Source organism: Athene cunicularia (assembly GCF_003259725.1).
Source record: "Athene cunicularia isolate RWA chromosome 2 unlocalized genomic scaffold, athCun1 chr2_part1, whole genome shotgun sequence".
NCBI lineage: Eukaryota > Metazoa > Chordata > Aves > Strigiformes > Strigidae > Athene > Athene cunicularia.
The window spans coordinates 79506287-79532827 of NW_020799095.1; the positions used below are offsets into that span (position 1 = coordinate 79506287).

General features: G+C 37.5%; 1 protein-coding gene across 1 annotated transcript in view; it reads right to left on the minus strand.

Moving 5' to 3' along the window:
- Positions 1 to 15874: 15874 nt before the first annotated feature.
- Positions 15875 to 26541, minus strand: part of LOC113476632 (protein cordon-bleu-like) — a 164007-nt gene continuing 153340 nt past the window's right edge. The window contains exons 8-9 of the mRNA XM_026842446.1: positions 22924 to 23062; positions 15875 to 16000 (exon numbers count right to left, since the gene is read on the minus strand). Of these exons, the coding sequence (XP_026698247.1) occupies positions 15957 to 16000; positions 22924 to 23062 (183 nt within the window). The 3' untranslated portion in view covers positions 15875 to 15956. The remainder of the gene's footprint in view (positions 16001 to 22923; positions 23063 to 26541) is intronic.

Below are 26541 nucleotides of genomic sequence, written 5' to 3' on the forward strand. Positions count from 1 at the left end.
TTTGCATATATTTTCTCAGAGGGAGTGCAGATGAAAAACACCACACACTAAGCACAGTGTGATCACAATGATGGCAGCTGCTGAGGTTATGTTTTGGTTGAATAAAGAAAAATCTCAACATTTGTTTCTCTCTTCTCTGTCATGACACTAAGAAAATTTCAATACGGACTCTGATCTTCAAGACCTCATGTAGACACATCCAGGTTAAGACTGAATATTCATCAAATAATTCAGGATCAGACACACAATAACTATTGCCACAGATAATACATTACTGAAACATTGCTGTACCTCAGAAGACTGTGCATTTCCAAATATATAACAATGCTTAGATCTTTTTTAGCAATGTGTGACCCCATTCAGTGGCTTCAGGTGGAGCTGGGGTGTGATATTGAAAGGGGTGTAGAACTTGGCCTGCGGTCTCCAAGGCATACTGTGAAATCTCTGTGGGACATCTCACCCACATGTGAAATTGGAGAGCGTCCCTCAGTGCCCTGCCTTGCCACTTACTTAGGTCCTGCTCCAGGTTGCAGACTGTGCAATGCCCAACTAAGTGCCATACCAGGGATCTCCCCTGCTTAGCAGCAGCAGTGCTGTCGCTGCACAATTAGGTCAGCCACAAGTTACAAAGGCTTTCTTGCAGGGGGGACTTGGATGTCTATTTGCAAGAATGTTTCTCGTGATCACCAAGAGGGAAAGAGGAGAGTAGCTCATCAGTAAAGAATGTGAGCTTCTTGTTTAACACAAAAGAGATCTTGTCGCTTTAATCTCAATAGGCTGCAAGTAATTAGGAAAACACTGAACTCTGAGTTTAGAGGAGTCATATCTGCACTCGTGCAGTTTGATATCGCGTATATGTACACATTACTCATACAGAATGCCAATGATGGGGAGAGATAAACCTCACCTGATTTAAATGCTAATCAGCACTTTCAGAAATGAAGATTTAATTCACTAGGTGAAGGCTACCATGGCTAAAATACTCACTTTGATTACTACTACGAAAATAACCACCACTGACTTTGAATGTCATTAGAATCAGACCTAAAAAATGCATATCCTACCCAGACTTAGAAAATCCATCACCAAATACCAAGCCATCACTTCCTCTGAGTCCAGCAGGCACAGGGCATAAGTCTTGTCAGACTATAACTGTTCACTAAGTGCTGTGACCTTCTGGTTTTACAGCATTGCTGGTGGCTTACTGTCACATCCAATAATGACAGAAACAATATATTCAAAAGCATTTAAAAAGAGGTAAGAGTTGATTTAACCTCTACATGCTGAATAATCTGAACTTTATAATTGTTTTAGAGATGCAGAGTTCCTCTAATTCCTCTTGAGTTCTTGCTAAGAGGTTGGTAATTGTTTTCCAATTTCTTTCATCACTTGTTCCACTGCCAAAAAACATTCTTTTCATGGACTAAAATTCCTTTGCTGTAGTTCAAAGGGTCTATTACAATGAAGTTGTAAAAAATATTACAAACTTCATGATGTTAAAGAATATTTTTTCTTATAACGATCCCCAAATTACAACATAATTATTTCAATGAGAGAACTTAAAACTTCTAGTGAGAGAAAGAAACACTGCTCTAATTATTTGTATTGGTGGTAAAACCATCACAAAAGACCCGTATTAAAAAAGTGTATTTTTTCATACACTGGGTAGAAGGCTTGTGGAAGAAACGGGAAAAGAGAGCATTTATTATTGCAATGTTTAACAGAGATTATGAAAATGGACCACACAGGATTGGCTTAAGAGTTTTGACACAGGTACAATGTGTTCGTTCTGGTTACATTTTACTCATTTTGTTCATCAATCAAAAACTTGTATGTAGAGATAGGTGTTAAAACCATTCAGTGAGGAGTTAAAGCACAAGACAGTATGGGCAGACTTCTCTCCATCACAATTAAGACTGTTTAATCCAATACCAATATGCTTCTTAGCATATTTAAGCCTACAGGCATATTTTTATTTTTATGAAATTAAAAGAAACAAGGAGAAAATAAATGGCCACTGTTCTACACTAACAACAGGGGGGATTCGGGTAACAGATCAAGTTCTGAGGCACTTCTCTCCCAGCTCCCGTAACTGCCTTGCAGAAACTGAAGGTGAGGCCAGGAAATGCTGAGGTGAGGAACCATGCTCTGCAGCTCCAATCCTCCTCCACAATGAGGATGTAGAGCAGCTTAATGTTGGCTCAGCTCATTTAGGTCATAGACTTATTGAACAATGTAATTTGGAAAGAACCCCTGGAAGTCAAAGCAACTAACTTCCAGTTTAAACAAGGTTACTCAGGACCCTGAGCAGCTGAATTTTGAAAATCTCCAAGCATGGAGACTCCACAGTCTCTCTGGGAAATCACAAATCATCCCCTGGGCAATGTTTAATGCTTCTCATAAGGAACTTTTTTTTAATGTCAAACTGAAAATTTTCTAGCTGCAGCTTGTCACTGTTGCAGTCTTATCCTTTTGCAGTGAAACCCAGAGAAGAGTCTGGCTCGCCCTTCCTTTTCCTTCAGATGCAAGACAGCATTAAAATTCTCCTTACCCTTCCCTTCTGCAAGCTGGACAAGCCCTGTTGCTCCAGCATCTTCATGTATGTTTTTGATGCCTTCTACCAGACCCCACTGCCTCTGCTCTGGTTTGTCAGTATCTTGTTCCACAGAACTCAAAACTGAACCCACTTTTGGACAATGGACACAGATGTGGCTTCATTGCAGCCAAGTAAAGGCGGAATAACCATTTCCCCTGATCTGCTGGCTATGTTCTTGCTAGTGCAACCTAGTCTGTGGTTAGTGCTTCATCACCATAAGGGCACACTGCTGACTCACGCTGTCCTGCATGTGACTCCCAGTTCTCACATAATGAGATATTCGCAGTCTCCTTCCTAGTCTTATGCCCCATGCTCATGTTTTCCAACAGGTTCTTTAATTGCAGTCATTCTTACTGCACAAAATCTGCAAACAGAACTAAATCCATTCCTTTACATCCTAGCCAATAAGAAAAATGAAAAGACTCACAAAGGACATGTCTCACCAGACATATCATCAGAAAGGTATATATGGAAAAATATTAGCTATACCCTGTGAACCTTCAGCATTTTCACAGTCAATCCCAAGCTATTCACAGTTAACTTAGTTACCTAGATCTACTCTCCTATGGTTGAAAATAAATGCAATGTGGACTCATTTAACCTGACTTACAAACTTGAGGTTGTTAAGCTCTCCCCCTGAGGTTAAACTTGTCTGCTGTTAGTTGATATAGCAACACAAAAGTATTGTAACTTTTACAAAAGCTTTTTTGGCAATGGTGTTTTATACACCAAAGGCAATACAAGATAGGATCAAGCCAGGGAACAGGAACTGAAGAGTATTCCAGTCCTTCCATTGTTTGTCTGCCATCTACAAGCAACTGTGAAGATCTGTGCACTAATGTTTGATTTTCCTCTCAAACCTATACTGAAAATTATTGTCAAGTCTCTCTCTCAAAACAACAGCAGGTAAGACTGTCTGCTGGCTCTTCAAAGAGTCACAGGAAACTACCACTTCAAGTAAAAGCTACCCTCTCCCATTTCAGACCTTTATTTTTAATCATCTGCCAAACAAGCAAAGAAAAATTTCTGAATTAATGCAACACAGATTTTCAGACAGGGGAAAATTAACATATTGGGACTTTATTATCCCCATTTCTTTCCCACAATCCTTTCTTCAATGACTGAAAAAGCCTCTCTGACCTCTGCAGAGCCCATTTGACCTAGAATACTGCTGCTATGGCTAAACTGCTTTTTATTCTCTCCTTTTTGGCACTCTCTTGAACCTACCAGTCTCTCACTTTTATAAAAGCCTTGTTTGGACGCTGTGACAACTCTACACCATAGCCAGTAACCAGATTGCCTTATTTGAAGGGATCAGATGTCACAAAAGCAACATGAAGAGCAAAATGCTCTTTGACAGGAAAAGGATCATGTGTCAAAGTAGATCTTTCCTTGATTAACTGGAGAACATTGCCACTTGGCTTAAAGAAGGATGGATTTTAAAAAACAAGTCAGTAGGGAGAGTTGTTCATTTACTTTTATACACAATGAAGTATGATGGGGAGACTTTTACAACAGTTCCTGGTGTTCACTTTCTGAGATTAACAGCAAGCTAGAATGACTCACAAGGTGCTTTCCTGGGTCTAGATGGTTCTTAGGTGTAAGGAGAGGGGAAGTGTGCCTAATCCGCGCAGTTCAAAAAACTATGAGGAGCAGGAAAACATGGAAATATATTTAAGAGCATATAATAGATAGCTTCAGACTTGCACTTTATAAATCACTATGTGTAACACTGGTAACATGCTGTGATCAATAACGGGGCTCTTTGGAGTCCTTTGTGGGAAAGAAGAATCTAAATCTAAAACCAGAGACTGCCCAATACAATTAGACTGGTGAAGAAATAAACCACTCTCCACATTTTTCTGGGAATTATCAGGCTTAAGTGATAGATTTTGGCAATCCACAGCCTTTACAGAGGTGGTCAGCTTCAATTCAAGCACACTGCAGAATCTAAACAAATGGACTGTGAAGGTGATTTTCATGAGCCACCTTAGAGAACACACTATAAAATTGCCTGAAAAGTGTAAGCAGTGTGATGATTAAAACCAGAAATGATTAGGGCACCTATGCAATAAACCAGTGTTTTATTAGGTGATATTTAAGACCACAAAAAAAAAAGGCTGTTTGCTCAACTTTTCTTTTTAAACTTCACCATCTTTCCCCCCATGCACTCTATCAATTCATTCTCTTCCTTAGTTTGTCTGTTAACAATTCTATAAAATCTCTACTAGTTTCATATTTCTAGTATAATCTAGAGGAGAAAAACATAAAAACACTTCTCCATTATAATTATACTCTCCCTCCCCAGAGACTAGCTGCCAGCAAACTCAGCAAAGAGGAGACAAAAAAAATCCAACCCTAAACCAAACACACATACACATACATACACACACACACGCTCATGGGATTTAAGAGTTCTTTCCATCGTACAGAGACACCATTCCACTCACAGTTGTGTATATATTTCTGATTAAAAGTGATTTAGAAGTTGGGAAATGTGGAAGAAAACCAGGTCAATCTGTAATAAACTATCAGTGAAACCATTAGGTATTACACACATTAAAAAAAAAAAAAAATTGAACAGTTGCTTTCTACTTATGGGGACAAAGGATACTTGCCTTGGTCATGTAAGCACTTCTATTGAGAACTGCTGCACAAATCAGAAAAAATACTGTTAGTATGTTCCTAGTAATGCAGACTTACTATGCAGTAATGGCCACAAATACTGGTTTTGCTTAATACCAAAAGCTAAGAGTCAACTCCGGGCTGGAGTGGTGGTTAACAAAATAGGATTTCATCACTTGCAGATTTTTTTCTTATCCATCATTACAGCACCTCAGTCCATTCAGATCTGTGATGTTGCCCTTCAGGTCCCCCATCAGTGCATCCATCATTTTCTCTTACATCACCTTCTGTCTTTGTACAGGATAGTATCTATAGTATCATCTGAAGTCAGACAGAGCCCTGAGAAAATTAAATGTTTCATGCACAAACCACCTGTCTAACTTACAATTAGGATGGCACAAAATAACTCAATTTAATTGGCCAAAACATGCTTCAGCCAAACCACCAATAACATAAATACCTTCACAGAAGATTTTCAACAGCTAGCTCCAAATTTAGACATGAAAAACATTTTCACACACTTCTATGCTATGAGGACACAAAGCTCTACCCTGACCTCTTTTGATGTACGTTAACTGACTTCTCTTGGGCCTGCTGATCAGTGGAATACCTGCTACCCCCTCCAAAGTTCAAGCAACAGGCTTTTCAATATACTTTGGCTGGTGGTTTATTATAACCTAGAAGAGCATGCTCCTTTTCTGAGTTTAGTTATTATACATTTTACCGCACATTCACACTTGATTACTCTACTATCATATTTCTCATAGCTGTAAGATGTCCAATGATGTCATCAATAAAAGTATATATTTGGAGAGGCACTGCATGGAGTATGTGAACATTTCTCATTCCTAAGACATTTTGCCTTCTGAAACTGCCCAGCGAAGAATGAATTATTCTTGAAGAGAACAAAACTGAGGACCAGACAATGCTAAGTACTCCCTGAAGATCATTCCGTTTTCAAAGGACATTTCCTGGGCGCTCTGAAGAAGAGACTCCCATGCTGGGAGGAGGGCAAACCGAGGGCAGTGAGCCCAGGACAGTGCATGCCAAGCACGCTCACCACCTAAACCACTGCCAGGCACCCTGGAGCTATGCTAGCAGCAAAGAGCCACAGACTTGCTGCAGAAGCCCATAAAGGCAATTGGTTTTATGGAAAGACGGTAGGAGACAGACTTCTTTTTCAGTAACATAAACATAACCAAGAAATCACTGCATGGGGCAACAATCAAATGCAGGGTATCATAAACTCCACTTCAGGCTCTGGTCATGAGATAATTTTTTTCAGCAGTGCACACTGAAGCTCTCCCTGGTAGCCTAGTAAGGAGAGGAATACTGGACAGGTAGAGAACAAAGTGCTCACAGAGGAGCTCTGCTGTCTTGCCACCACTCCTCCTTGACAGCAGATGGACTAGATCAGATTATTTCAGGCATAAGCAGAGATGGGAATACTTAAATCAGAGCTGAACTTGGCCTGCTCTTTCATAGTCCTCTTGTGAAGTCAATTATCTCATCAATCGTGCTCTGCCCTGCGGCTCTCTTTCCCTATTAACTTGAAATACCAGGAGGAAGAAATGCAAACATGCTAGAGTGGTAACTGGATGTTATGCTCTGTACTGATTTGAGGATAGTAAAATGATAATGGCAGTGTCATCTCTGGCGCTATGGTGAACAGCCTTATGCAAGAAATGGGTCATCATCTGAACACCCATCTGGAATAAATTTTTCCCTTTCATATTTTGCGCTGTAAGTATCAGATCTTACTTCCACCTCAGCAGTTGGGTTTTGCCACTGACTTCAATGGGAGTGGGATCAGACCACTCTGATTAAAATGCAAAGCTGCAGGTATCTCCTGCATGGGATGAATCCCCACAGGGAAAATTTGTCTGCATTTTTATTCATGTGAAGCATTTTAAGGCTTTCATTTACACAGTTCATTCAATAATAATGTGCATGTTGTATAATGGGGTACCTGATTAAGCATGCTTAAGTGCTTTGCTGGACCAGGGCCATTTCTAGAATTTGAAGGTTCACTATGATCATACCCTCAAAACAGTCAAGCTAGTTTGGGGAATTTTTCACCTGAGTTAATGGGCTTAATTAGGATCAGCATAAAAGGTCATTTTTCCTACGGGAAATTTGGAAATGTCTTTGAGTTTCTTTCTTTTTAGCCTTAGTTCCTACAGAAAGTAGGTTGAGAAGGTCACACTGTTGTAGGTTTATAAGTCTGTCTATGAAAGCCTCCAGTAACTTTTAAACTGGCTGCCAACTTCTCCTGAATTAGTCAGGAAGGATAACAGTCTAAAGTTCAGTTCCAAAAGTTTCATAGAGGCAGAAGGACAGAGCAAGGAGACTTTCTTCATGTATGTGCTGACATAAAAGCTCATTCTCTATTATCTACCAGGGACACCTGAGGGAAAGATGCTATGACAATAGCAAAGCTTCAACCCAGAGTGTGGTGGGGTTTAGATACCAGAGAACTAAGTCATTAATGCAGAACTCCCAAAGAAATGCTTAAGGAATTACTGGATGGGGGCTGGTGGAGGAGAAGAAAACAGAAGGTAAAAAATAAAAAGAAAAATTCCAAAATCTAATATCCATTTTGGTTTTGAAAAGCAGGAAGTTGAACCTTCTGACATTTTCTCCTGCATCTGTTTTTTCCCTTTTTTTACCCATTATTATTCCTTTGTTATTCTCTTCCCAGCCCCCCTTCTTACCCCTAACTAAAAAAAAATAGTTAAAAATAAAAAAAAAAAGCACCTCCTCTTTTAAACTCCAAAGAACCAGTTTTCTTTTTTTCCCTAAGAACACTACAGAAGGATAGTGTTCGGCAAATTTTTAGCAGGTGTGACTGGCCACTGTTCCACTTCATACAGTTCAGTTTGTACAGTAATGCTCAAACATTATCTTTATTCTCCTGATTGCTCACAGTTTCAGCACAAGATTATAAAACTCTCCTCTCACCTTAGTGGCCCCTATCAGACCAGACCAGAATCAAGCTGGAGGTTTGTTATTACTCTTCACATTACAGCATGTAAGTTTAAAGACTTCTGTCTCCATTGCTTTCAGTCTGCTAATTTTCTCACAGGCACTAATTTAACTCCATGGAAAAACCGCAAGGAGTTTCCCTGTGCAATGATTTTTTGTCTAAAAAAATGCAATCGATACATTGCCAAAGTCTTGTATTATGAACAGTGGCTTGTATTTAATGTACCCTGAAAGTGAAGACAAGTCTTTTTGGTACAATCTGTGTCCCTTGTAAGAGCAGACTGAAGACAATGATTTTATTTGAGGAACATCTGAATCCCATTGATTAGCTTGATGAATACAGAACAGGAAAGCTGCCAGGTACAGAGGAAGCTGGGCATGTTCACAAGGGAGTGGAGCAAACAAGCAAATTACAGCATATGCATGCTTTTTTTTTTTTTTTTTTTTTTTTTTTTTTTTTTTAACCAAATGTTTTCATTTGGAAAACTTGGACACTTAAATGTCTAAGTTTCTTTAACTGACTGGTCAGTTAATCCGCATATTGTTCTCATTTTCTGAAGGCAAGTAGAGAAGGGTTTTAAAAGTAGAAAAAATATTTTAAAATCATAAATAATCAACAAAATGCTTACATGTATTTAAATGAAATAAGATTTCTTCTGAAAAAAATAAAATCTTTCCTCTTTTTTGGGGACAAAGCTGAATAAATTTTACCTGGTAATAAAGTATTATGTCACTTCTAAGCACTGATTTAACTTGTCTGAGAGACTGCTAGTACCCAAAAAGGCTTTCAGAATAAAACGAAAATACCAATGCATTCGTGTAATAGTCCCCAAAGTACTACCTACTGCCAGCAACACCAGGAAGTGATACAGGCTGGCCCTTTTACAGCCCTTTGCAGTCCATGGCGAGGTTTTCAGTAGAGCAAGTCAAGTATAAGAGTCTGCTTAGCCTTCAAAATGCTCCATTTCTTATGAGTAAAAGATAAGTGAAGAAAGTTTTTATCTTGAACTTAAAGCCAATAGATTAGGTTTTCTTACAGTCTTTATAATTCTTATATAATTCTTCATAATTCTTATAAATCAAGAAGTATAAGAATTCTTACATTCAAGTCTTGACTGTTAGACCTATAGACATGCCTTAATACAGTTGTTGCATGTTTTTACTTAGTTAAGAAAAGGATGTTGAAAATACTTTTCCATTAATTTTCGTGTTTGTATAAAATGAAGAAATATTTTCCTCTTTAGTTTTTAACTTCTTGTCAAGTGAAAAAATTGAGGAAAGAAACAATCATGGGAGAGAAAAGAAGAAAAATGCTAACCTACATGTTTGAAAAATCAGGTATTAGTAATAATATTCATTAGATGTTTGAAGTGAAAAAATTAGTTGTTTGTTTGCACTAACAAGTAAGTATGTACTCCCCTACCAGTCAGTCCGTCACCTAACATTTTAAGAAGTTACCATATATTTAACAATGTTACCTTCACCTTTTAATCACAATAGTCTTAAAACCCCCAACTTGTCTGTCATAGTCGCCCTTTCTCATTCTTTCCTTGGTCTTTTGTTTTAGGTCTTTGTCCTCCATTACACCCCACCTTTGCTTATGGTACAGTAGGTTGGAAAGTAATTCTTTTATCCATGCCAGGAAGCAATTATGGAATCCACAAAAGGAGCTGACAAAAGAGACTCTGTCTCTACTCTCAGCCTTTTGCTCCCTCAGGCCCTAAAACCCAGAAGTGAATGTGCATGGCCAGAATTCTCAATTTCTTAGAAGAAAGAAGGCAGGCATTTTAGTCAGTGTTTACTGACTTAGAAGTGGTAATAGGAAAAGCTGAGTATGAGCATCTCTAAGGATGGACAAGCACTTTGGTATGGGTTTTATCACCTACCTGGAACACAGAATAGAAAAATTTTCAACAGTTTGCTTTCTGTAGCTTCCTATGCATTGCCTGCATTTGAATCAGTAGGATCTTACTCTACAAATTTCAATGCCATTTCAAAAACCAACCTTCCAGTTTGATTAGGCCCGTTTGATTTGGCCCATACACAATGTGTAAGTCAAGCCTAACATCAAATTCATACCCAGGATTAAAGTTCTCTCTCACACACACACACACACACACACACACACTCACACCATGTGCACATTTTGGCTGGACACAGATGTTTAGTCCCGCTTGTTACTGATAAAGTGTACGTCTCTCTATTTGTATGCGTGTGATTTCTTCATATTCCACTGTTCAAGTACAACTGAATATATTTAAGATGCCACTCACTCAAAGGTACAGCTCACACAGTTAAACTGCTCTTATTTTGACTACGGAAGAAGAAACCAGGGAATTTGGTTTCACTTAGAATAAACATTCACAGTTTATCCACAGACCACTTGGATTGCAGAGCTGAGCTGCAAGGGAATTAGAAGAAAAATGTCTTTACATTTAGTCAGGATGGGAAATGTGAAGCTAAGGTTTATTCCACAATCTGTGAGATAGGTAAATAACCAGTTAAAAACTTAAATATCAGGAAATGAGGCTAGAAAGACTATTTGATTCACTGGAGTCTTGTCCCATTTCTGTAACCAGAAAATATTTTGTTATATTCAAAGGAATTGTGCTCCCTTACAGTAGGACTGATTTCTGGCTCAAAGTCTGCAAAATCACAATTATTATTTCCAATAGATGCAGGAAAAAGAGTGAACATGTAAGGGAATACAAAATTTCCCCTTTCCAACTGGTGGTACCTTTATCCAGGACTGAGTCTCCTTCTTCAGAACTTTCTTAAGGCATGAGAAAATGAAGCAGATCTGGTGACCCAAATTTACAATTTTTTAGAACTAAAGGAAAAGAAAATATCTTTCATGTTCAAGGAATATAAAAGACTCAGTAGTTGATAACTACTGCAGAAGTAGTTAATTCTTCCTACTGGGCTTGATTGTTTCAACAGTCATTTACCACTTGAAGTCAGAGTATCACAGAATAATATGCAATAAACAAGAAATAAAGCAGCTGATTCTTGCATAGAAAAATACAAGACCACCACCTCTCTTCTCCACCTTAGTAAAAACCAGCGGAGTTTATTACATATAAACTCTTCTGGATAAACAAAGAATTAATTATGTTATTTTTTGTTCTGTCAACTTATGAATCTTAACAGTGGACTTCTCAAGCCATAGAGGTGCTATACGGAAGCTTATCTGCATACTGTACATGAAATACCTGAATAAGAAGTGTATAAACAGTGGCAGCAAGTTTGTCTCACTGTCCTTGAGGGGGGAGTTCATAGTTTTGCAATGACATTAGAAAACAACATGGCTGTAATTTTCAAGGGATGGAATAAGTTACATTCTGTCTTCTAAAATAACATGTATTTTAGTATGGAAAGTTAAATGGTGCCTACTGCATGTACTAAATATATATTGAGAGTCATGGTAGTGACTGGAAGCCAAGTTTGGGAGACAGAACTGCTGTCTTATATACTCACACATGGCCCAACTCTCACAAAGAGGCACTTTTATATTGGGATGGAACAATAAAGAGGGCTTGAAGTGGCTGTAAACATAAATGATGAGTGTATGAGAATCATGACCACAGAGTTTATTTTACAAATGCAGAATACAGGGACACACGATGGGCATATGATAGATTGCATGGCCATATGTTTAACAAATAAATGCATCATAGGCCTTTGGAATTCATCATACAATTTGGACTGGATGATTTGTCTACGAATCACTCTCCCTTGGCACTCTAGATGTCATGATTTGAGCACTCTAGATGCCACAGACAGCTTTAAATAGTTGCAGTTAAAAATTAACAAAAGAAGAAATATTTCCTTTTTCCTTTTATATATTTAGAATATTTTCTCCATATTTTACCTGCCCAGAATAAGTTTCAGTTCTGGACCAGCAGGACATTTTCTGAAGATAAAAATGGAATGAGTTCAAAGTTTAGTATTCTACAGCCCTGTCACTGGAAAAGAAAAAAATTTCAGTTGCTCGGTGAGAAAGACAACATTCATTTCGGTTCTTAAAGATTTCAATCTTAAGGAAAAAAAAGAAAGTATTACATGTAGAAAAGACATTTAAGGACATTTGGAGAGTCCCTGAATCCTAGGTTTTAGTCTGAATGACTGAATTTCTGGTAACGAAGTCATCTGCCTGTGAAAGAGGATGGATATTAAAACAATCTGCTGGTGCTTTTAAAATGCTAAAACTCAGACTGATAAACCTTTCTAGCAGAACACATCTTTCTATAATGGCACTAAACCTGACCTACTCCTATGCACTTGTTCTTAAGCACATACACCAGCCATATGCACTAATTTCCACACCTTGGACATATCTGCCGTAAATATACAGGCAATACCTCTGCAAGGTAACAGTCAACCCAACATTCTGTGACCCTTTGCAAGAATGCTTAGAGTAAAAATTTGAGCGTACATTTGGAAGATGCCATCACAGTGACATCACCTACAAATATGATTTTATCTTAATTTTCCTATGTGTGATGAAAATGGTTTTAAAAAATCTAGAAAAATATATTTATTACCTTTTTATACAAAACACTCAGTAAACTAAGTTTAATTTTATGGCGTTCTTAAAGAACTGAAAATCTTTGTGTAAGTGTGGTATCCATTAGCTTAACATTAACCCTTAGCATTATTCTTAACTGGTACCTACTGCAGATATGTGACAACATCGTCTCCCTCTGGTGGTCAATATAAAAAAAGTTTCATATGGCTACTCAGTAAAATATGTGCACCAGGCAGCTTAATCTATTTCTAATTCACTGGATTTCATATGGGTTAAGCACATTCATCAGGTATCAGAACAGGCTTAATCATATATTATACATTTGTCCTTAATTCCTAAGAGCACTGAATGTCACTGAAATTGGAGTTGTAATACTGGAATTTGTTTTGATTTATAAACTATCTATGCATTTACTTGTCCTGAAATAGCTCAATAATACTATCCAATTTTGTTTTTTGCTGCTTTTTTTTTTTTTTAAATTGTTTTTCACCCCAGATATCTTACCATGAAAGACAATATTTGGGAAATGTTGTTAGGTAGTGAAGAAGGACTCTGAATATATTACATGTGTTTCATACTAACTCTGATAAAAGCATTTTGGTGAAAAACTGTAGTATGGCAGCCAGCTTGTTATCAACTTCTCCATGTCATTCTCATTACGGTTCTAATGTCTCTACAGCTAAAATAAAAGGAGTAAAACCAAGACAATGTCCTTTCATATCACTGCTAACCTAGAGACTCCATCAAACTGACAATAAAGTAACATTTCTTCCTCTCATTGAAAATGAGAGAAAAACTCTCATTCTCTTCTAGAAGCTGAATTGAGGCAACATTAAAAATCCTGGGTCAAAGCCTGGAACAAACAGGGATTCCCCAACTGTACCTCAGTGCTGAGCTGGTGCTCATGGACAAAACTTCCAGTGAGTTCACATTCCCATAATCACACTTAAAGTGCTTAAACACTTTAGCCCCTTGCACACACACTATTAACAGTTGTGAAACAGAGTATCTATGCAATTCCACTGAATAGATCTGGATTTAATGAATGTCACTGCAAGTTCTTTCCCACACTGTGTACAGTAATAGGAGGTTTTAAACATGCTAATATTATAGTATAATTTCTTATAATTAAGATGATTTCTTGTAAAGATGCAGCAATTCTTTTTTGTGTGTGTGTGTGTCTTGTTTTGTTTAATACTATATATGTACTTGGCACTTATGAAATGGTAAGAAACAAAGAATAGGAGCTAGTATAAGAAAGAAATTTTTCTTAAAATTCTGAAAGGCAGAACTGGCTTACTTAAACTGGTCATTAAAATGTTTTACATAGAAATTTCACAGAAAATGTTAATTCTCACAAACATATTTTAGAGGCAAATTCTGCATTGTAATAAAAAAAAAAAAGTAAATTAAGGACAAGTAATGAACTTTTTGAGTTTACACCTAGAGCTTTAGAGTTTGAGATGATCACCTGAAAAGAGACAGACCTTGTCAGGTATGTGGAGAGAGGTCATAGCCGTACTACTTCAAAGCAAGAAAACTTTTTCATCAAAATGTGATTTTGTTGAAAACTTGAGCCTCCTTTAAGCTAAACTGATGTCAGTGCAAAGAACTGCTTTTACAATACACTGTACTTCTTCATTGTACTCAATATAAAAAAATATGTTTCACCACTTCATTATTCCATTTTTATACTAGTCTGAACTCCACAGGGCATGTAACTCTATGGAGTTACAAATAGGATGTAAATAGAGTAATGAGAATGGGTAAATCAGGTTCTTAATCTTCACATTGTGAACACCTACTAACTTTTTTTTTAAAGAGAAGACCTACAATTAAACCATTGTCCTGTCTTAAGAAGCTATTACAAAGCACCTAGCAGTGCAGAGAGTTCAATTCTACTCCACTTTTATTAGAAGACCTTTAGGGTATTAAGTATACTTTCTGAAGCATCACTTAAAACTTATTAACTACATGTCATATTTGTATTAAAAACCGTGAAAACTCTTTTTAGTCATGTTTTACATTATCTGTAGGAATGCTTTCTTTCTTATTCTCCATTTTGCCTACCTGGAAAGGAATCAAGATGAACATGATTATTTGCTTAAGGGTAAAACAATAATTTTTCATTATTTAAATTAGAGTTATGTATTGTAACTCACTCATTTAAATAACATAAATGTCTTAAATCACAGTACATGTGAGGTCAGAACAGTTCTGGGTGTGTGTACCATTGCAACTCATAAAACCTATGTTTATAGTTCAGAATGATTAAAAATACATGTCTTATGGATTCACACTGAGAACTTTCTTCAGAGCAAAGAAGTTTTTGGTAAGTACAATCTCATAGCTGATATTTTAATTATAACTCAGTGACTATTCCTAGTACAACTGTAAAAAGGAGACTTGTGGAACAAGATTTATCTTGAGCAAACAGTGTTTGCATCTTTTGTTACAGAAATAGAACACACACCTTGATTTCCATAGGATGTCACCAGCATCAAGATAAAATTACTCATACTAAGCATCAGGATGAAAGGAGAAATAAAGCCTATGAATCAGTGCATTTGGTACTGGTTCTCAGTATTTGGTTTAGGCCCCTTATAGATCCAACAGATCTTTCTGTTTTTCTCAGCAACTTGATTGATAGCCAAGATATAGAAAGAATCTTGCCCTTCAACTTGACTAGGCCATGCCCAGTTCTAGTTTTGTTCCAGAAGAACAAAACACATGCAATGAGGGAAAAATAGAATATATTAGAGAATGTAAAAGGTTATATGCAGGCTAACAATAAAAAGGAAAAATAATTTTTTGAAGTTTTCATTAAATCTTTAGACAGTATTGAAAGTAAGATACCCTGTCCCCAAAACACACTCTTTGAAACACCAAATCAAATTAAACCATGGCTCAAAATAAAGAAAATATTTTGAAAAAGAACAGACAAATGTATGGATAATCTTTCTGAGGCTGATATATAGATTTATGTAACACAGCATTCAGTTGTGGAGTGTACATCTCACAAATGAGTAAGAACCACAGCCAAAAAAAATCAATAGTTATTAAAAGAGAATGTGCAAGTTCAAAAAAAAAGGAAGCCAAAATCTCAGTCAGAAAAAAAGGTTCTTTTCCAGCAGGGGAGGAAGGAAGGCAACGGAAGAATCAGGGTAGCAGAGGCAACAGGAGATTCAGAGGTATGAAGGTCATAGGAAGAGGCAAGGTCTGTCAGACGCGCTTGGTATATGAAGGGAATGATGCACAACAGTAAACTGTTGGGGGAAAAGAGTAAAAAGATAAAATTATAAACACTGTGTAGGTCAGACAGCAGAATGGCTAGCATGCTCAGTAATGTTAAAGAATCAGATGCCCAAAGGAGGTGTAGGTGCATGGGCACATGTATTAAAATTTGGAATCTCACAGATGGTCTAACTCCCTGGGTTCATGTATAAGCTAACTCAATCCCAGCAGCACAACACCTACCGATATGCAGCATGTCTATGAATTCTGCTTTATTTGGCCTGAATGTTAATTCTCCAGAAGGTATAAGGTAGATGATGTTAAAGATTCAAGTTAATCCTCAAGCCTTGGATCAGGCTGGATGAGTAAGAGCAGTGATGGCAGTATAAGCCTCTAAAGTCACACTTTCAAGTTTTCTTGCTTTAAAGACCATCTCTAAGAAAGAAAAGGCTGGGTCACTTGACAGGTGCTTTCTGAAGCAGTTCACTATGACAGATCAGCAAAATTCCTTAGTAGCTTGTGTTTCTCAATTAATTTAGAACCACATGTAAGAAAATGTAGTTTCTTCTCTGTGAGTTTCTCTACATGTTTTTGCTTCAAGTTAACAAAGTCCAACTCTTAGAGACTATACTAATGACTGTGAAAGACTAGATATGTATCTAAGGTGACTGAAGAAACATTGACTGAATTGCTTGTGAAACTGTCACAGCTTTTGTCAAGTGGCTTGTATCACCTGTTAATATATCAATGATATAATGAAAAACAGTAAAAAGTAGATATGGGGATAAGGCTCTTTTCTGTTCTCTTTGTTCCTTAAAATTAACCTGGTATTATCCATCAAGTAACAGTATACATGTCATCTATACAAAATAACTCTTTCATCCCTTTCAAACTTTCTGGTTAAGTGATGATTGATTATTTTGATCTACAGTTAAAAGCAAAGACATGTTCAAGTCATGATTTCACTTCTTTAAAGACAGAACTCTTTCTGAAATGTAAAAATCAGTCAGTTGTCAAGCCCTTCCTTACCCATTGTGAACCCTGAGTTCACTAGTATTTTGTCCAGGGTCAGAGTAAAGAATTTAACTTCAGACTCTCACTTGTTGAGAATTGTGTATTCTTTTTCAAACAGCTTTTATTTCTTACTGTATTTCTTAATGATGGTTCATAGCAAGCCGAACAAAGGGCTAATCATGGAGGTTCACAGGAATATTGCATTTATTGTAATGAGCTAGTTGAAAACATTTAAAGGCAGCATGTTTTAGTTGCTTGTCTAGGTGCACCAGCCTTTCAACATGTGTGTTCTTTACCTCGAGTAAGTAGCACAGAGCTTACTCTTGATTCATTTACTGGGAACTTCATAAGCTATGTGACGCAACCAAACACCATGCAACAGAGGTGACAATCTCCTTTTCTGCATTCCCAGTCAATCACAGAATCACAGGCCATGAACAATCTGATTAGTAAGATAAGGAAGGAGAAAGGATCCCCAAAACATATCATTTTAGACATGCACACAACATGCAGCTAAGGGTCTGCCAGACCAGAAGTTAAGAAGAAAGGTCATGCAATGAGAATAAAAAGATTAAAGAGCAAAAACTGTGAGGAACAATTGTGCTCTTGTTTGTGAAAGAGATTCTTACCCTCAGAGTCAGAAAAGCCCAAGTATCTTACTAAAGGCCCTATTCATGAATGACTCACACTCCACATAGGTTTGGAAAACTCCATGAAGAGGATGCCACCATCAAGAAAGGAAAATTTCTCAACATGGGTTTCCCAGAGCACAACGGGACACCATGTGTTTGCGGGGAAGGAATGAAGTGTGAGGCATGGTGCCCCACAGACTATGGCAGAACATAATGAACAAGAATTTGAACTCCACACAACCACAGAATTTTAATTTCTGAATGGGCATCTCATCTTGAGAAAGACAAACTGCTGCTGACAGTCACCCACTCAGCAAAGGAAGATCATAGTCCTCAACAGAGAAAGCTGTTTTGAGAGTGATTTCAGAACAAACAGGTCTTTCATCAATAGCTGATATCAGTAGCTTCTCCTCCTTCCCACCTAGTTCTATGAGAAAACACATTTACTGAGGTTAGAGTTAGAATGATTGAAAATTTTGTTCTTTGAATCTACCGCCAAAGCCCTATTTGCACTGCTTGAGGCATTCTCAGGCAATAAAAACCATCATTGCAAAACTCTGTTCTTATACTGCTCAATCGCTACAGTATCTAAGCACCTTTCAGAATGGCATTAGGCAATATAATTAGCATCTATCATACATGCTGCTTTCTCTCATGGGTATATCTATACACATTTCTCCTGTGTAAATCTATACACATATCTTTATCTAAGTAGAGCACAGCACAATTATAAAGCTAAACTTGTCCCTCTCACTGATGCTTTAAGTCTAAAGTAAGTACCCACTAAGCACTATTCTTTTGCTCTCAGTAAACTGAGGATAATAAAAGCTCATGTTATGTTTCCATGTACAAGCTTAATCAAACCCTTTTGGCTAGGATATTGTGTTTGTTTAAGAGCAAATGATCCGGCTGATAAAATCAGAGCTGCATTGATTAAAGGGTATTTGATCACCAAGGTAGATCACGAAAGCATTGCAAAATAACAGTGGTAGAAACTCAAATGAAGCAGAAATATTAATGCAAAGAAGGCCACAATGGATTTTTAATAACGAAAACATTGTAGGCAAGTTGATGGTATCTAGCAAAAAAAAAAAATAAAAAATTATGATGTGATTTCTGTGCATATGCTGGTAAAAACAAGTTAGGGTTAATTCTCAGTAAGACTCAGACTTTCTGTTTCTGTTAGAATGTATTTCCTTATTTTCCTTCTCTGCCCCCAATAAAACATCAATCTGTATTTCCTCAGCAAGATATGAAAAATAATGCTTTAGATTTAGCTGGTATCCAACAGCAAACACACTGACATTAAAGTATCAGAGTAACTGCTACCTGCAGAATAATTTTGGTAAAGAAAATGTCCTGTGAAAGACGTTTTGTCAAGTTAGCAGCTAAGGGAAACATTTCTCTATCCCATGGTTAGGAGACACCCTCCTAACCTTCAAAGGAACTGTGCCCATGAGATGCCTTAACGTGAAGATCTTTGTTGCCTTTACAGGATCTACATGGGTGTTCAGGGCAAGCCCACAGGGAACATAATACATGATCAAAGACTTGGATTGTGTACAAAGATTTAAAGACAGTCAGTCGATGGATAAGAATTAAAAAGTAGCATAAAACCACGCTTTTCACAAATACAAAAGTATGTGGAAAATATCATATTTCTTTGTCTGATAACTGTTTATGCCCTAGGGAGAAGGACAAAGGACTACCCAGAGGTGGCAACGAAGATGTATCCATTAGGACAGGAGGGCCTTTAACAATACGCAGCTCCTGTAAATGGCTCAGTTTTCCCAAGGGAGACACCCTGTAGTTTTGGACCTAGACTAATAGACCTGTTGACTCTCAAAGGAACTCATCTCTGGAGAGACAGAGAAAATGTTAGCACAGAAAAACAAACATGAAGAATTAATACAAGACAACAGATTTTTGCTTCCAGCTGCACAAAGTCACAAGGTCTGATGGTTGTTTTTAAATGCTTCCATACAATGGTCAGGTATCATCCACAAAACTGTCTCCAAACAAGTGTTTTGTTTACTTTATATTAATTAGTTACACTGCATTGGGCATTTTAAAAGACAACAGGCTGGAAAAAATGGAAAAAACAGACATGTATGTCTAGAGAGCAGAGAGGAAAGTCTGGAAAAGCTACCCCTGAGAGTAATCATCAAAGGACTGGAAATGCAAATACATGTATTTTCAAACATACGTTTAGGTACCAGCTCTGTTGGTCCTGTAACATCTGCTTCTCTGTAACAGACTGTTGGATCCACAATGTCTCTGTCAGGAGGAGGGTAAGGTGGGGGTGGGGGGATGACTAACTGGGGTGGACCACGAGGGGTGCCTCTAGGAGGCTTTTGTGGCACCTGACGTCCATCACCTACAGGGGGATCAATTGACTAGTTATTTCATTGCAAGATAATGATTGCTCTGTTTATTGTTATTTTTTAAACACACATTGATTTTCCCTTACCCACATCCAAAGTCTCTCTGGATCTAATTCTGCTCTTATTTACCCCCAAATAATTAAGGGAGAAGGAAAAGCTAGGTCTTTCTTAAACCATCAGCAGTGGGATCAGAATTAAGCCCAGCCATATATATATATATATATATATAATGACTAACAGTTAAAATAATCAGTTTTGGCAGATACAAGGAGAAAAAAAGTTTAATAAAAAAACAAATTGGAAAAAGCTATGTAAGGAAATGTGAAAAATGTGTTTTATCTCCTTAAGTGCCGAACTGCCTGAATCTGTTGACTGTCAGGATACTTTACGTGACTATTTTCCTGAGTCTTTGAGAGAAAGAGGAAGATGCCTCAGGTCAGTATTTTGAAGTAGGTATCTTGACAGGTTTTCCTTTTCTTGTTCTGAGTAGGATTTTTACTATTTTGACATTGTGGAAAAGCAGATGATTAAGTTGGTTTTTGCAAAACAGTATTTTATACTATCAAAGGAAATGCTCATAACTTTGGCTGGGGGCTTATTTCAATTCTATGTGCAATAACTTAGTAAGTACATGCATCTTTACACTATACTTTGTTAACCATTTGCAATGTTAAAAAGTTGCTGGCAGTTCGTAGTATACAGACCTAGAACTATTGCAGCTTGGAAAGTTCTCTGAGGCTGCGAGTGCGCTGCGGAACCATGACTACCTGCTCGTTCACACCCTGCCTTAAGCATCTGCTGTGGTCATTGCTGAAGAGGGATGCTGGCAGAGACAGACCTCTGATCTGATCCATTCTGATCATTCCTATAGTCTTAAGCTTATGCTCTGGTGCTGCTGAGAAGAGAAGCAGCACCAAGATGTAGTAAAAAAGGTTAAACTATTATGATTTTCTGCTTAGGAGTCACCAGCTTCCAGAGATTCAAGACACAATTTAATGCTGGCAAATGTGCAGACCCTTTTTTACTGCTCTGAGAAAACTGGGCACAATACTTTGGGGTCACAATAAGTGATTCAGTATTGAATACTGAAGTGTATTTGCCAGCTTGAGAATATTTTCGACAGGACCTTTTGCGTTGATTCATGTGGCTAATGTAGGAGATGCATAGGTAGCTTTAATCCTTTTTTTCCATCATGTGGTTGCCTATTTCTTGCAGCACGTTTTTCCCCTCACTACAGTCTTGCTTTTTTCACAGCTTTTCTCTCTTGCTTTCAGAGCCATCTGTGCTTTCTCATCGTTTTCTTGCAAGGGCCCCAAAGAGAGGCTGTTTCACCAACCTTCCCTTGCTGTAACATTTTTTCTTGTTAATGAATGCATTCATTCAAGAAAGTAGCAGAAAATGAAAAACACTGAAGATGGGGCTACTGTGGGACAAGTTCTTTGAAGGTGTAAAATCATAAGGCTCCATTAAAGTAAATGATACTACAGAATCCCACCCCAGCAGTCTGGCCAGTGAGCACTTATATACACAGTACTGAACAGACTAGAAGTGGCTCTGCTCTGCTTTATTTCATCTGTAACATTCTGAGCACTGATACAAAATAAAACGAACACTTACAAAAAGTTAAAGCACCAAATGCCACATCAATAAGTGACCAACAGTAGGGCAAAGCATGAGGAACGACAGACTGTGACATCTACAATGGTTAGAAGTAAGCCAATTTGCTGAAAACTCCTGTATATGGTACAATGATAACATTCCCCTTAGAGGGTTTAAATAAGAGATGTCAATGGAGTCATACATGTCACAAGATAATGGACTCCTGCTGCTATATAAATGCTGAGGCATTAGATGTGAAGCATTTACTGAAAATAAATGTTGGAACAAAGCCAAGAGGTTTCTTTCTAAACTGTGAGGCATTTGTAATGTAAGCAATTATGTATGACAGGATGTCATATCTGTATGTCTTAGGCACTTTATGAAACATGAGGTCAAAGGCATGAACTGAAGTGCACAGAGTGCACTATGGCACTTGAAGAATGATTCTCTTAATGTACTGAAAAATGAGTTCCAATATGTGGGGTTATTACCTCCTATCTTTACCCATCATAAAATCACTTTGTTTGCTAAAGCATAATCTCGGGGTCCTCACTCGGGCAAAGCTCCCACTGATCTGAATAAGCTAGCAGCCAGGTAACGACAGAGGTCTGGGAGAACGTTTTTCAGTCTTTCTGCATGAGAGCAAATCACATACAGCTGAAGGCTAGAGTTTCTTTAGTTGTCTCCAGCTATGTATGGCACCCCTTTAAGAGCAGCAGGTAATGTTCTACTGATTAGCTAAAGACACAATAGAGGTTGATGTACAATAAATCTGAGGACTAAATTCAAAAGAAAAACTTCACTGAATATGGTCAGTTGACGTTAAACTGTTGGAGGACTACAGGAAGAGAAAATGTCTAAAGACTTTAGGAACATGAGGAGATACTGAACCAGCTTGACTGTACTTCAGTTCCAGCAGAACCCCATGGCTTCAGATTCATTCAGTATTGTCTGGACTACCTCCATTTACTAGCATTTCCATTTACTATTTCCATATTTCCATTTACTAGCAAAACCACTATGACCTTAAAGGCACAGAATAGGCCCAGGGCTAGTGTCTTTGGATATCCAGCTTTTAACAAACATTCAAATCACTTGATGAGTGTTATCTACCTTTTGCTACCCTATGATACTCTGAACGTTGCCATTAAAAACAAAAAGGTAATAAATATTATTTCCAGACTTTCATTCTGCAGACAAGTGCTTTTTTTCCCCCAAGTTACAAAAGTTTCTGAACTCACAGCGTAGCAGAATTAAGGAAACTTTGAATAGTGAGCACTGGAAGCACATGCATAGGATTACACAGGAGGAAAGAACGCCTCTCACCCATTGTGCTCTTCCTCTTGTCTTCCCTCTCTTCTGTCCTGTTCGGCATGGCAGGAGTGGGTGGAGCAGATGCAGCTGGTGGAAGAGGGGCACGCCTCTTCTTTTTCTGTAAATCATTCAGGGATGCTCCTTGTGAAATCTAGCAAAGTTGAAAAACAGGCACAGAAAAGGATATGTTTTGTTGATGTTGTAAATTGTGAATAATAAAAAAAAAGTGATTGTCATATGACCTAATTTCTCAGCACAGTATTTTTATAATAAACATTTATAGTGACAAAAGGAGATTAGAAAGACAGATCAGAAGACATATAGTAATACTGCATTCAGAGAAGGAAAAGGACAAGAACTGCAGATGAATGTCACAGCAGAAATACCAGTCTGGTAGACCTTTGATGTTTTTGGTAAAAGGGAACTAGGGAGCCCAAGACTCAGCAATGCACAGTGTGACACTACATGTTGTTAAGCTTAAGCCATAGCATGATCTTGTTTTTCCATTGATTTCTTCAGACCTTTAATTATGGTTAAATAGTCCAATTGGTATGTGTAGGGAATAAACTGTCTCTCTTTTATTTTCCTCTCAAATTCTTCTTTAAGGACTTCTGAGAGAAGAATCAGAATTGAAAGTTTGCTTGCATGATATGAGATCATACTGTACTCTATTTCTGTCTACTGGACTTCACAGACATACTTTTGCAGATCTGTAACACCTCAGCTTCCAATAATTGCAACATGCTGGTTGGCAAGCCAGACTTCATTACTGTTTACTCAGCTTTTAAAAATACAAAAAAATTCATTACAAGTGACTTGGGTTTCACTGGGCTGCATAATATTTTCTGTAGCTTGTTGGAACTTAGCTCTATTTCCTTTTACTGGAAAAAAAAAATAAAACCAAAACCAGGTAGGAAAATCTGTTGAAGTTTTATATTTTAAAGGTACTGACAACACTAGACAGAACCAGTCTTAGCTGAGGCAGAGGGTAACGGGAGCTGCCCACACACAGCATGCTGTTGGCATTCCTCAGTCTTCACTTGCATGACTTCACTGCTCTGTCTGTCCTGATACTTCCCATAGCTGAAGATACCTAATATACAGAACTGCCTTGTGGTTTTCTAATATTTCAAAGGCCCAAACAATAATAATAATAATAATAATAATCATCATCATCATCTTTTATTTAATCCGGATGATTAATGAACCCTCAAAATACATTTGTTGTGGGAGATTTCACTGAACAAATAGTAGCTTCACACTGCTCAAAGCTATTATCAGATTTCAGGGGAAAGGCACTCATTTATATGCATCCTTTCTTAAACTGAGTGAAAACACTGAGAATAAATGAATTTTACAAAGAGTAGGACATGAATAGAGCCTCCTTCACTTAGCCTTCCTTTTTAAAAGCACTTGGGAGGGTCTTAGCTTATAAACCACAAACATTCAGTTTCCACCTTTCAGGATTATGCTTTAACCACTGTGCCACAAGACAATTGGACACTCTCCACCCCTTCTTGGTGAACCTGCATCCTGCATATGAAGAAACTTGGCAGTAACTGTTCTGGACATAAAAGCACATTAACCAGGACAAGCTGCAGCTTCATAGCAGTTTCTAAAAGGTGGGGGAGATGGAGGGTGGGAAAGATGTCCTGGTCTTACTTATTACCATGTATTATTTCTGCATTTTACATTAAATTTCCACTGGATACAGAGCACGATTGAAGCCAATGAGGCCAATCTAGGTAAAGTTAGGCATAGTAAATTGGCAAGAAAGTTAATAGTAACTAGTGATTTTGCAGACTTCAATTTTGGTCACCAAACATCATGGAATTTGAAAAAACAGACTTACACCCAGAAAAGAGCACCAGGTCAAATTTTCAGAAAGGGATACAGCAAAATTTTAGAGCTCCTCTGAAAAACTTTTGCCCAAAGTTATGGTGTTGCTCTATATTAAGATGGGGCACCTCTCCTGATGATGAAACTGCCTGGAACGGACTGAAGTCGAATCCCCCTCCCCATTCTTACAGAATCAGAATGTCCAATATTGAGCTGAACACTGGAAACTCTGTTTAGTGTAATAGACTCATCAGGCTTTGGTTTACAGAGGAGGAATTACATGGAGCCCAGCTACCTAATGCTGCATTCTTCTCCATGTCTGTTTGGGGCAATTGGCAAATAGGCACTTGGAAAAAAAATCACATTCTTCTGCACTGCATTTTAAATGACTAAAGACATGCAAGCATTTAATATATTGTATTTTGATTCTTCAGGATACTACCTAGAGAAAATTATCTAAACTAACCTGACTACAAAGTCTCCAAAATTCAGTAGCTATGGAGAACTTGAATCGTCTGGGAGACAGGCAGCATCTGAACTTCCCCTGGCAGAAGCATCTGAACTTAAGCACAAGCCAAAACTTTTGTAGTTATTTAATGGGATTTTTCAGCTTCCACATTCACTCCTGTTTCTCCTAACAGAAAGGTCATTTTATTTGAGGACAAAAAAATGGATGGACCGGTGACTTAAAAGATAATTCTAGGCAATCTTGAGAATCAAGGCAGAAAGTTAAGGGAATGCGTGGTTCCACTTGAAATGACAGAGATCACTTATCACCCTTCCCCAAGGACCAGATGAGTGAAGGATGTTAGCCTGGTGTAGTCAAACTCCTCAAAGATACATTACTGATTTACTAAGAAAGGATCCTTGCTAGAAGCCATCTTATCTTTTTCAGCTCTATTTAGTTGAATCTTCTGAGAAAACTAGACAGATGTATGGATGAACACACTGCTACAGCTAAAGGAAAAGCTAGAAAATAGTTAGTGCACTACTGCAATAATGCAAGTTTGGTCAAATACAAAAATAAAATTGCTTTTATTATACTGTCAACTAAGTGCAGTATACTTCACAAACACCATAAAGAAGATGAAAAGCTTGTTTTAAAGCCAGCCACACCACAATGTATGTAAGAAGTGTCTAGTTCAAGAACAGGTCATAAAAATTGTTAAAAGTAGTTCTTTAATGCCAATTTTGGTAAACCTGTGAGGCTAAACATAAAAGAAAAAAACACAAAGAACATTCTGTTTCTTTCTTGTAATTGTATATACCAAAACAATAGAACTTGAAAATAATTTGTTATGGCTGGCTGCTTCTTTTATAGAGAAATCAAGCCTTAACAACATTATCTGAAGCAATTTTCCATCCAAACTTTGTTACAGGAGTCCCTCTTTGAATGTAACAGAATATTTCCTAGTCTTAGCACTTATGCTTCACCTGTGTAGCATTTTTAACAATAAGAAATTATTAGGTCAGCTTCTGTTATGCAACGAATACATAATTTTTAAAGATGTTAATAAATGTTCTCTAATTAATACCATCCACTGAGCTAGAAATTAATAAAGTGGGTCAAAAGGACCTAAGTCTGACAAATAGTGTCACTTCTGTTCCCATATTGATAAGATCACATATGACGGAAAAAACAATTTTTCATTAAATTCATGTCATGGATCACATGCTGTTTGAAAAATACTTCCAATATTGCAGACAAAATATCTGAGGAACATGCTGAATGTATTTTCCTTCCTTGAAGACTCAACATATTTATTCAAATTTGAGGGCCTTAGATTTTAG